Below are 13,299 nucleotides of genomic sequence, written 5' to 3'. Positions count from 1 at the left end.
TTTTTGCTTTCTTTCTTTCTTTTTTTTATTAAAGATTTATTTATTATATGTGAGTACACTGTAGCTGTTTTCAGGCACCAGAAGAGGGCGTCAGATCTCTTTAGGGATGGTTGTGAGCCATTATGTGGGTGCTGGGATTTGAACACATGACCTTTGGAAGAGCAGTCGGTGCTCTTACCTGCTGAGCCATCTTTCCAGCCCCTACTTTTTGCTTTCAGTAATGTATTTGTGTTTTTATTATCCATTCATCCTGCCGCCAAAGTACTGAGATTAAAGTCATGTGCTACTACACCCAGATGATGCTGCTTTTTTTTTTTTTTGACTTTAAAGCTTTATTGTTGAGAAATAAAGTAAGAAAGGGGAAGCAGAGAAGTAAAAGCCTGCCATGACCATGTGGGAAGGGGGAGAAGAAAATAGAAAATAGAGAGTTAGGAAAAAGAGAGAGAAAAGAAAAGAAAGGAGAATGCAAAAGGCGAGAGAGCAAAAGCTCGTTTTCCAGTTTCAAGAGATGGACCTCAGATCCTCAGACTTGGCAGCTAGAGCTTCTACCTACCGAGCTATCATGTTAGTCCAAGAGCTTCATCTTCTTCAAAGTATACAATAAGTGGTATGTGTCACACTCAAGCACTCAAGAGGCAGAATCAGGTAGATCTCTGAGTTCTAAGCCAACCTCTGTGTAGTGTAGGCTAACCAGAGCTATTCAGTGAGACGTTGTCTCAGAAAATAAACTAGAACAGTAGAAAAGGGCTGGACTTGTGAGATAGCTTGTTAGCAAGCCTGATGACTTGAATATAATGCCTACAGCTCATGTGGTAGAAAGGAACCAGCTCTCTCTCTCTCTCTCTCTCTCTTTGTTTTTGTTCTTTTGTTTTCTTTTTTTTTTGTTTTTGTTTTTTTTTTTTTTGCTTTTTTTTTTTTCTGAGACAGGGTTTCTCTGTGTAGCCTTGGATGTCCTGGAACTCACTCTGTAGACCAGGCTGGCATCAAACTCAGAAATCCGCCTGCCTCTGCCTCCCAGAGTGCTGGGATTACAGGCCTGTGCTACCACGCCCGGCAAGAACCAGCTCTTACAAGCTGTTCTCTGACCTCCACACATGCGCCCCTCATCTTCAAGTATTAAAACAAGCAGTTAAAATAGAAAAATGCAGTTGTATTTAAATCTGTTTACTGGCACAATATTTTCTTCTGTCTTTAGGGAGGCAGGCAAGCCCAGGGAATTTTTTAGTAACTTGGGGCTCTGTTTGGATTATGTTGTGTATACTCCCTTCACCCCTGCTTCTCTAAAACAGCTGGCAGCCTAGCCCCTTTACCTGTATGTACTGGGCATGAGACTCCTACCCAAATAATGCACCTCGCAATCCCGAACATCCACCTGTATGGGGCTGTCCTACCTTCTCTGAACAATGGATGGGTATGTCCTCTCCTGACTTAGACACTTTCTATTCTCATGCATTCCTATGCATACAGTATGAAGAGTGGATAATCCCAACTGGCCTGATCTGGATTTGGGTACATGCTCAGTTCCGCAAACAGTCCTATAAGTGAACTCTTAGGAAGAATCTGTTTACCATATTATGCTAATGCATATTTGGTATGCATATAATTAAAATCAGGTGCATTATGGGAATGGGCATATATAGTAGGAAAAATATATGACATAATCTATCGATCAAAATAAAGACCCATCAAAACTATGCCCCTCAATTCAAGCTCCTCCTCCCTTTAGGCTCAATGAAAAGAGGCCGCCCACAGTCACTGGGTGCCCTGGGGTATCCTCCTGTGGTCCATTCTTCTCACAGTATACTCTGATCTTTTCTATTGCTTTGCTTTAAATAAAGTAGTCTTGCTACTTTTACAGATCTGTGTGAGCTGTTGAGTTCTGTGTGGCCAGAACAGGAGTGTAGGCCACAAACTGAAGCCATTTTGGCTGCTAATCCTAAACTAAGAGTCTGGAAAGGATGCAGAGCAGCAATGCAGCTGAAGGAAGCACAGTTTTCTAAAATAGTCTTCGAATGAAACACACGCCAGAACAAAACAGCCACATTTTATTACTGGGACTCATATTTTTACCTCAAGATGCTACTTGGTGGAAGAGCTCTAGAGGCTTGCACAGCACCAGCACCAACCCCCACCCTCCAACTCAACACCACTGCCTCAGGTTCACCCTCCCTTTTGAGTGTTTTCTCAAGACTGGTGAGGTCCCAGATGGGAATTGCTGCTGACCCTGTGTAGGGGTCATCTAGCCTGGCTATTTTGTGGTTGAACCTGTTTGTACTTGAGTAGAAATTGAGACGGGGCAGGGGAGAGAAATCGGCTTATATAGCTAGAAGCAGCTTTCTAGGTCAGGAGAAGCCATTGTATGAGGAGGAGCTTGTGGATGAGTGGCCTACACCTAGAAAAGTAGTGTATCTTTCCGTAAGTCTAAGAGGAGCCCAGTATCGTACAGATCTTTCACATGTTTGGTAAGAGTCACCCCAAGGTACTTTATACTGTTTGTGGCTATTGTGAAGGGTGTAATTTCCCTAATTTCTTTCTCAGCCTGCTTATCCTTTGAGTATAGGAAGGCTACTGATTTGCTTGAGTTGATTTTATAACCTGCCACTTTGCTGAAGCTGTTTATCAGCTGTAGGAGTTCTCTAGTGGAGTTGTTTGGGTCACTTAGGTAGACTATCATATCATCTGCAAATAATGATAGTTTGACTTCTTCCTTTCCAACTTGTATTCCTTTGACTTCCTTATGTTGTCTAATTGCCCGAGCTAGTACCTCAAGTACAATATTGAAAGGATGAGGAGAAGGGGGGCAGCCCTGTCTAGTCCCTGATTTTCATGGGATTGCTTCAAGTTTCTCTCCATTTAGTTTGATGCTGGCTACTGGTTTGCTGTATATTGCTTTTTACTCTGTTTAGGTATGGGCCTTGAATTCCTGTTCTTTCCAAGACTTTAAGCATGAAAGGATGCTGAGTTTTGTCGAATGCTTTTTCAGCATCCAATGAAATGACCATGTGGTTTTTTTCTTTGAGATTGTTTATGTAGTGGATTGCATTGATGGATTTCCGGATACTGAACCAACCCTGCATCCCTGGGATAAAGCCTACTTGATCATGGTGGATGAACGTTTTTATGTGTTCTTGGATTTGGTTGGCAAGAATTTTATTGAGTATTTTTGCATCAAGACTCTGAAGAAGGAAATGGGAGAAGAGCTAAAAAAAATGGAAAAATCTCCCATGTTCAGGGATCAGCAGGATTAATATAGTTAAAATGGCCATTTTGCCAAAAGCAATCTACAGATTCAATGCAATCCCCATCAAAATCCCAACTCAGTTCTTCATAGAGTTAGAAAGAGCAATTCTCAAATTCATCTGGAATAACAAAAACATAGGATAGCTAAAACTATTCTCAACAACAAAAGAAATTCTGGGGGAATCAGTATCCCTGACCTCAAGCAATACAGAGCAATAGTGTTAAAAACTGCATGGTATTGGTACAGTGACAGGCAGGCGGATCAATGGAACAGGATTGAAGATCCAGAAATGAACCCACACACCTATGGTCACTTGAACTTCGACAAAGGGGCTGAAAACATTCAATGGAAAAAAGATAGCCTTTTCAACAAATGGTGCTGGTTCAACTGGAGGTCAGCATGCAGAAGAATGCGAATTGATCCATCCTTATCTCCTTGTACTAAGCTCAACTCCAAATGGATCAAGAACCTCCACATAAAGCCAGGCTCTCTGGAGCTAATAGAAAAGAAACTGGGGAAGACCCTTGAGGACATTGGTACAGGGGGAAAGTTCCTGAATAGAACACCAATAGTGTATGCTCTAAGATCAAGAATTGACAAATGGGACCTCATAAAATTACAAAGTTTCTGTAAGGCAAAGGACACCATCAAGAGGACAAATCGGCAACCAACAAATTGGGAAAAGATCTTCACCAACCCTACATCAGATAGAGGGCTAATCCAATATATACAAAGAACTCAAGAAGTTAGACCCCAGAAAACCAAATAACCCTATTAAAAATGGGGTACAGAGCTAAACAAAGAATTTTCACCTGAAGAACTTCGGATGGCTGAGAAACATCTTAAAAAATGCTCAACTTCATTAGTCATTAGGGAAATGCAAATAAAAACAACCCTGAGATTTCACCTCACACCAGTCAGAATGGCCAAGATCAAAAACTCAGGAGAAAACAGGTGCTGGTGAGGATGTGGAGAAAGAGGAACACTCCTCCACTGTTGGTGGGTTGCAAACTGGTAGATCCACTCTGGAAATCAGTCTGGTGGTTCCTCAGAAAACTGGGTATGTCACTTCCGGAGGATCCTGCTATACCACTCCTGGGCATATACCCAGAGGATTCCCCAGCATGTAATGAGGATACATGCTCCACTATGTTCATAGCAGCCCTATTTATAATAGCCAGAAGCTGGAAAGAACCCAGTTATCCCTCAATGGAAGAATGAATGCAAAAAATGTGGTATATATACACAATGGAGTACTATTTAGCCATCAGAAACAATGAATTCGTGAAATTCTTAGACAAATGGATGGAGTTGGAGAACATCATACTAAGTGAGGAACCCCATCTCAAAAGATCAATCATGGTATGCACTCAGTAGTAAGTGGATATTAGCCTAAAAAATTGGAATACCCAAAACATAATCCAAACATCAAATGAGGTACAAGAAGAACGGAGGAGTGGCCCCTGGTTCTGGAAAGACTCAGTGTAGCAGTATAGGGTAAAACCAGAACAGGGACGTGGGAAGGGGTGGATGGGAGAACAGGGAGAGGGAAGGGGGCTTATGTGACTTTCGGGGAGTTGGGAGGGGGCTGAAAAGGGGAAATCATTTGAAATGTAAAGAAAAAATATATCGAATAATAAAGAAAAAAAAAAAAAAGAGGAGCCCAGTGGACTTCTGAACTCACTAACCCAGAACTTAAAGAGATCCTCATGTCAAGTGCTGGGTTTTAAAGGTATGTGCACTACAGCTAGTGGACTTTCTTTTAAGTAAGGGTTTCCTAAAAGGCGACTAGTTGTTCTCACTGAAAATTTGCTATGTTTTAAAGTGCTGGATACTTTAGTTTACATCAAGTATTCAGAAATAGTATATTCTAAGTCAATTTTCCCCTTCTCTTTCATTACAGGAAGTGCTTAGATATTAAAGCAAATGCACAGTCACACATGCAAATAAAAAGAGGAAACAGTTGGATGGGAACTTCAGAATCACATGACTGGTGACTAAGTTGAGTCTGATGGTCTTCCTGACGAGTTTAAAGTAGGAGATATTAAATCATGTTGCTGTTTATTCTCTTTTCGACGCTGCTTTCTCCCATATTTACTGAATCTGAGAAGCAACAGTGGATCTGCAACTCCTCCGATGCAATTATTTCTTACAGTTATTGTGGTAAGTGGCCCGGCAACAAAGAGCTGCGGCAGCAAATATTTTGAGAGAAAGTTTTCACTGAACCTGAAGCTGGAGGGCAGGCAGGAATGCGGCTTCAGCTGTGAGGAGGCTGCGGTCTGGGGTGGGGGTGGGGGTGGGGTTGGGGTTGGGGTTGGGGGTGGGGTGGGGTAGAGGTGGAGCAATGCCGATCACTTCCGGGTGCGGGTCTGAATTGCTTTTACCTCTGTTGCTGTGTGTGGTTAAGCTCTCTCCACTCTTCAGTTTCAGGTTCTTCTGAGTTCTATTAGAACTGTTTGCTCCTGAGTCCCAGCCCCGACATAAACTGGTTCCTCTTGAGGAAGCTAACCCACAGCGCTTCCTGGGGGTTTCAGCTCCAGTCTATGGTCCTAGAGGACTCTTGGAAGCACCATTCTTCCCCACTAACCGTGTGACTTTGAACAAAGTACTTAGACATTCTCTGCCTTCACTTTTTTTTCTTCCCCCCTTGCCTCACTTTTTTGATTTGCAAAATGAAAGTGATTTTACAATTCTCTGTATGAGTCACTTGACAAATAATTTTATTTGATTTCAAATAATGATTTTAAATTTACACAATAATTATTATTCTATTGAAATCTGTTTTGAGACAGTCTTTCTATATAGCTGTAACTGATATGTAGAGCAGGCTGGGTTGGAAATCACAGAGATCTGCCTGTCTCTACCTCCTGGGAGTAAAGGCATGCATTGCCACACCCAGGTTATTGTATTATTTTTTCAGCCAAGGTAGCAGTATATAGCATCGGCTGGCTGGGAGCTCAGAGAGATAGATACACGTGCCTCTGCCGTTTGAGTTATTTGCTTAGTTTTTGAGATAGCACCTTATTCTGTAGCACAAGCTGCCTGGAACTGACTGCATAGCTTATGCTGGCCTCAAGCTCAGTGCTCCCTGTTGCTTGGACCTCTCCAGTGCCAGAGCTGCAGATACTTTTCAGTTGAGCTGAACTCTGGTACCATTGGATCATAGCTAATGCTATTGTCACACTACAACTTCTCGTTAACAAACGCCTGGGACCAGAAGACTGAGTACAGACGCAGCTTGAGAGTTGTTTCAATCTGTTTCCTTATTCTGTTCCTCCCTTGGTTGGTTATCTACTTTCTGCCTCCTCTAGGAATGTCTGGATGGTTGGAAGGTACCACCTTCCAAAATGCCAATTCTATGAAAAGCAAGATCATAGCCTAATTGTTTGGAAGTGGAGCAGGGACTTTATAAATGTACTTTGAGAACTCCTGCATTTCAAATTGGTTATTTTGGGGGACTGGCCTGTGAAACACTCTGACCAGGGCTGTTCACCTCTGGGGCATTAGGAAGGTCCTCAGTCTGCTAACCTCTGCTTTCCTCTCTTTTTTGGCCCCCTGCTTTGCCAATTTGTGTGTGTGTGTGTGTGTGTGTGTGTTTTCCTGGGAGTATATATGTGTATATGCTGATGCCCTCAGAAGCCAGAGAGGGCATCAGATTTCCTGGACTGCAATTATAGGCACCATTGAGCTGACTGGTGTAGGTGGTAGGAGTTGAACAGGGTCTGCTGTCAGTGCCCTTAACCATGGAGCCCCTACTACGCGGTGAGTCTTCATATGCTTAATTAATAATGTATAATAAATATTATTCTGTTTTACTCTCTTTTTTGTTTGTTTGTTTGTTTTTTTGTTTTTTTGGATTTGTTTTTTTCGAGACAGGGTTTCTCTGTATAGCCCTGGCTGTCCTGGAACTCACTCTGTAGACCAGGCTGGCCTCGAACTCAGAAATCCGCCTGCCTCTGCCTCCCAACATGCTGGGATTACAGGCGTGTGCCACCACTGCCTGGCTGTTTTACTCTTTTTAAAAAATAATTATTTATTTTATGTATATAAGGACACTATAGTAGCCATGGTTACTGGGAATTGAACTGAGGACATCTGGAAAAGCAGTCAGCTTTTAACTGCTGAGCCATCTCTCTAGCCCCTCAGCTTTATTCTTTTAGTAACAATTTAGCTGTCTTTGTTAAGGCCGAGGTAAAATGTTCAGGCCTAGGTAACTGTTACCTGTCTAGTCTGCCATGTTGTGCCATTACTAATATTATAAGGAAATTTCTCATATGCTGTTACTGCTACTGCTAGTATGTTCTGTGCTTTGGTGTTCTTGGAAACCAATAACAATAGAAGTTACTTAGAACTGTTTTGTATAATTTAGCCACAATAAACTTGGAACCGAATCAACTACCCAGCAGCACTTTCTGAACCAGTGTATAAGCATTTCTTTTTTTTTTTTTTTATTGGATATTTTCTTTATTTACATTTCAAATGTTATCCCCTTTCCTGGTTTCCTCTCTGAAAACACCTTAACACATTCCTTCCTTCCCTTGATCACCTACATACCCACTCCTGCTTCCCTGTCCAGGCATTCCCCTACACTGGGACATCAAGCCTTCTCAGGACCAAGGGCCTCTCCTCCCTTTAATGTCCAACAAGACCATCTTCACACATGCAGCTGGAGCCATGGGTCCCTCCATGTATACTCTTTGGTTGGTGGTTTAATCCCTGGGATCTCTGGGGATACTGGTTGATTCATATTTGGTATCTGTCTAGAAAATTGTCCATTTCATCCAGATTTTCCAGTTGTGTTGAGTATAGGCTTTTATAGTAGGATCTGATGATTTTTTGAATTTCCTCAGTTTCTGTTATATCTCACTTTTCATTTCTGACTTTGTTAATTTGGATACTGTCTCTGTGCCCTCTGGTTAGTCTGGCTTATCTATCTTTTTGATTTTTTTAAGGAACCATTTCCTGATTTTGTTGATTCTTTGTATAGTTCTCTTTGTTTCTGTTTGGTTGATTTCATCCTTGAGTTTGATTATTTCCTGCTGTCTACTCCTCTTGGGTGTATTTGCTTCTGTTTGTTCCAGAGCTTTCAGGTGTGCCGTTAAGCTGCTAATGTATGCTTTCTCCAGCTCCTTCTTGGAGGCACTCAGAGCTATGAGTTTTCCTCTTAACACTGCTTTCATTGTGTTCCATAAGTTTGGGTATGTTGTGCCTTCGTTTTCATTAAATTATAAGAAGTCTTTAATTTCTTTCTTCCTTGACCAAGTTATCATTGAGTAGAGTGTTGTTCAGCTTCCAAGTGTATGTGGGCTTTCTGTTGTTCTTGTTGCTATTGAAGACCACCTTTACTCCACAGTGATCTGATAGGAGGCATGGGTTTATTTCAATCTTAGCTTTGTCGAGGTCTGTTTTGTGACTGATTCTATGGTCAGTTTTGGAGAAGGTACCATGAGGTGTGGAGAAGAAGGTATATTCTTTTGATTTAGCATGAGATGTTCTATAGATATCTATTAAAACCATTTGGTCCATAACTTCTGTTAGTTTTTACTGTGTCTCTATTTTTGTTTCCCTGATCTGTCCATTGATGAGAATGGGATGTTGAAGTCCCTCACAATTATTGTGTGAGGTATAATGTGTGCATGAGCTTTAGTAAAGTTTCTTTTATGAATGTGGGTGCATTTGGAGCATAGCTGTTCAGAATTGAGAGTTCTTCTTGGTAGATTTTTTTTTTTTTTGATGACTTTTGGTTGAATGTCAATTTTATCTGATAATAGAATGGGTACTCCAGCTTGTTTCCTGAGACCATTTGCATGGAAAATTGTTTTCCAGCCTTAACTTTGAGGTAGTTTTTGTCTTTGACACTGAGGTACCTGTATGCAGCAAAGTGCTGGGTCCTGTTTATGTATCCAATCTGTTAGTCTATGTCTTTTTATTGGGGAATTGAGTCCATTGATGTTAAGAGATATTAAGGAATAGTGATTGCTGTTTTCTGTTATTTTTGATGTAATTTTTATATTTGTGTGGTTATCTTCTTTTGGGTTTGTTGAAAGAAAATTACTTTCTTGCTTTTTTTTTTTTCCCTCCTTGTGTTGGAGTTTTCCATCTATTATCCTTTGTAGGTCTGGATTTGTGGAAAGATATTGTGTTAATTTGGTTTTATCATGGAATATTTTGGTTTCTCCATCTATGATAATTGAGAGTTTTGCAGGATGTAGCAATCTGGGTTGGCATTTGTGTTCTCTTAGGGTCTGTATGACATCTTCCCAGGATCTTCTAGTTTTCATAGACTCTGGTGAGAAATCTGGTGTATTCTGATAGGTCTGCCTTTATATGTTACTTGACCTTTTTCCCTTTCTGCTTTTAATATTCTTTCTTTGTGTAGTACATTTGGTGTTTTGATTATTATGTGATGGGAAGAATTTCTTTTCTTGTCCAGTCTGTTTGGAGCTTTGTAGGTTTCTTGTATGTTCATGGGCATCTCTTTCTTTAGGTTAGGGAAGTTTTCTTCTAGAATTTTGTTGAAGATATTTCCTGGGCCTTTAAGGTGTAAATCCTTGCTCTCTTCTATACTTATTATCCTTAGGTTTGTTCTTCTTATTGTGTCTTGGATTTCCTGGATGTTTTGGGGTAGGAGCTTTTTGCATTTACATTTTCTTTGACTGTTGTGTCAATGTTTTCTGTGGAATCTTCAGCACCTGAGCTTCTCTCTTCTATCTCTTGTATTCTGTTGGTGATGCTTGCATCTATGGGTGCTGAACTCTTTCCTAGGTTTTCTAGCTCCAGGGTTGTCTCCCTTTGTGATTTATTTATTGTTTCAACTTCCATTTTTAGATCCTGGATGGGTTTGTCAGTTCCTTCACCTGTTGGGTTGTGCTTTCCTGTAATTCTTTAAGGGACTTTTGTGTTTCCTCTTTAAGGTTTTCTACCTGTTTACCTGTGCTCTCTTGTATTTCTTTAAGGATGTTATTTGTGTCCATCTTAAAGTCCTCTCTCATCTTCACGAGATGTGATTTTATATTAGATTCTTTCCATTCTGGTATGCTGGGTAACCAGGGCTTATGGTGGGAAAACTGGTTCTGATGATGCCAAGTAGCCTTGGTTTCTGTTGCTTATGTTCTTTTGCTTGCCTTTCAACATCTGGTTATCTCTGGTGTTAGCTGGTCTTGCTCTCTCTGGTATGTTGGATAACCAGGGCTTGTGGTGGAGAACTGGTTCTGATGATGCCAAGTAGCCTTGGTTTCTGTTGCTTATGTTCTTTTGCTTGCCTTTCAACATCTGGTTATCTCTGGTGTTAGCTGGTCTTGCCTTCTCTGACTGTGGCTTGTCTGTCCTGCAAGCCTGTATGTCAGTACTCCTGGGAGACCATTTCTCTCTGGGAGGAATTTAGGTATGGAGAGATGTGGTACAGTGTAGGCTCTGGGGTACAGACAGAAACAGGAAGACTTCTGTCCCAGCACCCCCTCTCTGTTTCCTGTGTCCTAAGGGTTAGGGCCTAAGGGTAGTGGTAGTCCTACCTGCACTCACAGGCCTGTCCACACTCCAGAGAGGCTATCTCCCTGTGCCACCTGGGTAAGGAGCCCTGTGGCAGAGGATTGTCTCCAGTCACAGACAGAAATCGGAAGGCTTTAGTTGCAGGCCGCCCCTGGGTTCCTGTGTGCTGAGAGGGTTCCAGGAGGGTTCCTCTGAGCAGCAGGAACCTATGCTCACAGGCCTGTCTGCACTCCTGGGAGGCCAGCTATCTCCCTGCGCTACCACATAAGCTTAATTGTCCGTATAAGCTACCCTGGGATGGATCCCACCGTGAGAGATACCTGCAGCTATTTCTGTTTTGAGTAAGCGCAGCATAAAGTTGAAGTTTCCAAGACCTCCCTGGGAACTGACATCCTACTTGGCAGAAGTATGTGGGTAACTGACCTCCTGGTTGGAAAGTTAAGACATAAATGTTAGACAGGGCCAGTCCCCTGCCACAGAGTACCCCCAACAAAGAGGAGCGGGTAAGTACACAACAAAGACATGTTCCTAATGAAATCCCCTGGATCCTGATTTGACGAACAACTTGGCACAGATGTTGGTCGATTTCAGGCTTAAAAAGCCCTATAGGATCTTGACCAGATGTTGCTGTCAGCGCCCAAGTTGATCTGTGGCTCTGATTGATCAGTCCTGAATCCTATGGTCCATAAACTCTCCCTGTCTTACTGAGATCAGCGAGCACATGGTCTGTGATGCGACTCCTGGAACCCAACATTTGTCTTTGTTTGGTTGGTTATTGTTTGAGATAGAGTCTCTCTATGTAGCCCTGGCTGTTCTGGAATTTTGTATGTAGACCAGGCTTGCCTCAAACATACAGAGACCTATCTATCTCTGCCTCCTGAGTTCTGGGACTAAAGACATGGGATAGTACACCTGGCATATATCTGGCTTCCTTTGTCTTTTGATGAGACTTTCAGAGGTAGATCCTGACCCTTAGCTCAATAACACCAATAAATCCTGTAGACCTTCCCCAGAATTCCCTGACACCAGGTTGGAAGAAACAAGGGATCTCTACCCTATGACCCTGCATGTGGCCATAACAGAGTGTTACCAGTCCTCTGCCTGGGAGAGACCAGGAAGACAAAAACACTTCCCCTTGGGAAGAATTAATTTCTGTAGAATTGGTACTCGAGAGTTGGTGCCAGTGACACTTAGGTCAGTTCTGACTATGAGAATGATTTCCCAAATTGGAAATAGAGAATTCTTTAGGCAGGCATAGTTATTTTAGCTTGACTTAACAAATTGCTAGCATGGGGGAAGTGTTTATTTTGGACTGATCTGGAATTGAAAATGAAGATTTTGGCATATTTGGATTCCCTTTGGCTTGCTGAAGAGGTGCTATGGTTGTTGATTGTAAATTTTTTCCCAAACTCTTTTCAAGATCTGTAACTGTAATAGCATTAAGAATTGGGACATTTTGTGGTTGTTTGTTTTTTGAAGCAGGGTTTCACTGTAAACCAAGATGACCTAGAACTTACTCTGGTGCAGGCTAGCCCAGGCTATCCTTAAAATTCATGGGGATTCTCCAACTCAGGCCCTGAAGTGCTAAGATTACAGCATATGCCACCACATCTGGCTTATATGGTCTATCATTAAGGTCCATCAAAATCCTACTTGGGTTTGGCACAGTATTTCATGCTTCTAATTTTAGCACTCATTAGGTCTAGGTAGGAAGACTGTTGCAATTTTGAGGCCATCCTGGTCTACATAGTAAGTGCTTAGGTCAGCCTGGGTTAGAGAATAAGCTCTTGTGTCACAAAACAAAAATAAACAAATACATAGTTTGTCCTAAAGAATCTGGCTGACTCACTTAAATTTCCTTATTTTTTGTCATACATTAATTTATTTAGTGGTGCTGGGGCCTGAGTTGTGCATGGCCAGGCGTGCATTTTCATATTGAGCTGTATCCCTTACCCAACTTGAATTTATTTTGAATAGGCATCCACCATCTAGCAATATCTTCTACCACAGATTGTGTAATCCATGCTCATCAGAATTCCAGAACTAGTGAGATGGGTATTAATTATTTATGGATCCCTTGAGAACTGGAGGTGCTAAACGACTCTCTCAGTTTTTTTCTCTTATTGTGGAGAAGCTGAGAGCTGGAGTTTCCTTCTTTGCCCATGCTGAGCAGAGGGGAGAACCAGGAAATAGTTTTTACTAGCTCAGACGATTGCTTCCCTTCTTCCCTGTGTAGCCAGACTGTGCTAGCCTATTAGAATCCAAGATGCACAGCCTGGAGCTAGATTGGTGAACTAGATTGACAGGGTTAGGGTACTGGGCGTATAGGTGGAACAGAGTTGAGAGCCACTTCCTAATTGTGCTGTGGTGCCAGGGTAAGCGACACTGAAGAGCCAATGTCCTGAGTCTTCTTAGCAATACCAGTGAGTACAGTTTGTATGTTTGCAGATATTGGAGATGTTTGCAGAAAAATTAGTTTCTGGATTTTTGCACATTGAGTTTGTACTTGGGATAAACCTAGGCCTTTATATTCAACTTACACTGCAACTTGTCACTCTTCTAGAGAGTTA

At 41.8% G+C, this 13,299-nt stretch overlaps 1 protein-coding gene across 1 annotated transcript in view; it reads left to right on the top strand.

Annotated features, from left to right (window-relative positions):
• Positions 1-4,474: 4,474 nt before the first annotated feature.
• The window catches only part of Ly96 (lymphocyte antigen 96), a 28,145-nt gene continuing 19,320 nt past the window's right edge, over positions 4,475-13,299 (top strand). Inside the window, exons 1-2 of the mRNA XM_052175910.1 lie at positions 4,475-4,603; positions 5,145-5,404. Coding sequence (XP_052031870.1) covers positions 5,293-5,404 — 112 coding nt within the window. The 5' untranslated portion in view covers positions 4,475-4,603; positions 5,145-5,292. The remainder of the gene's footprint in view (positions 4,604-5,144; positions 5,405-13,299) is intronic.

The sequence above is a fragment of the Apodemus sylvaticus genome, chromosome 3 (assembly GCF_947179515.1).
Source record: "Apodemus sylvaticus chromosome 3, mApoSyl1.1, whole genome shotgun sequence".
NCBI lineage: Eukaryota > Metazoa > Chordata > Mammalia > Rodentia > Muridae > Apodemus > Apodemus sylvaticus.
This window is presented reverse-complemented; position numbering and strand designations above follow the sequence as displayed.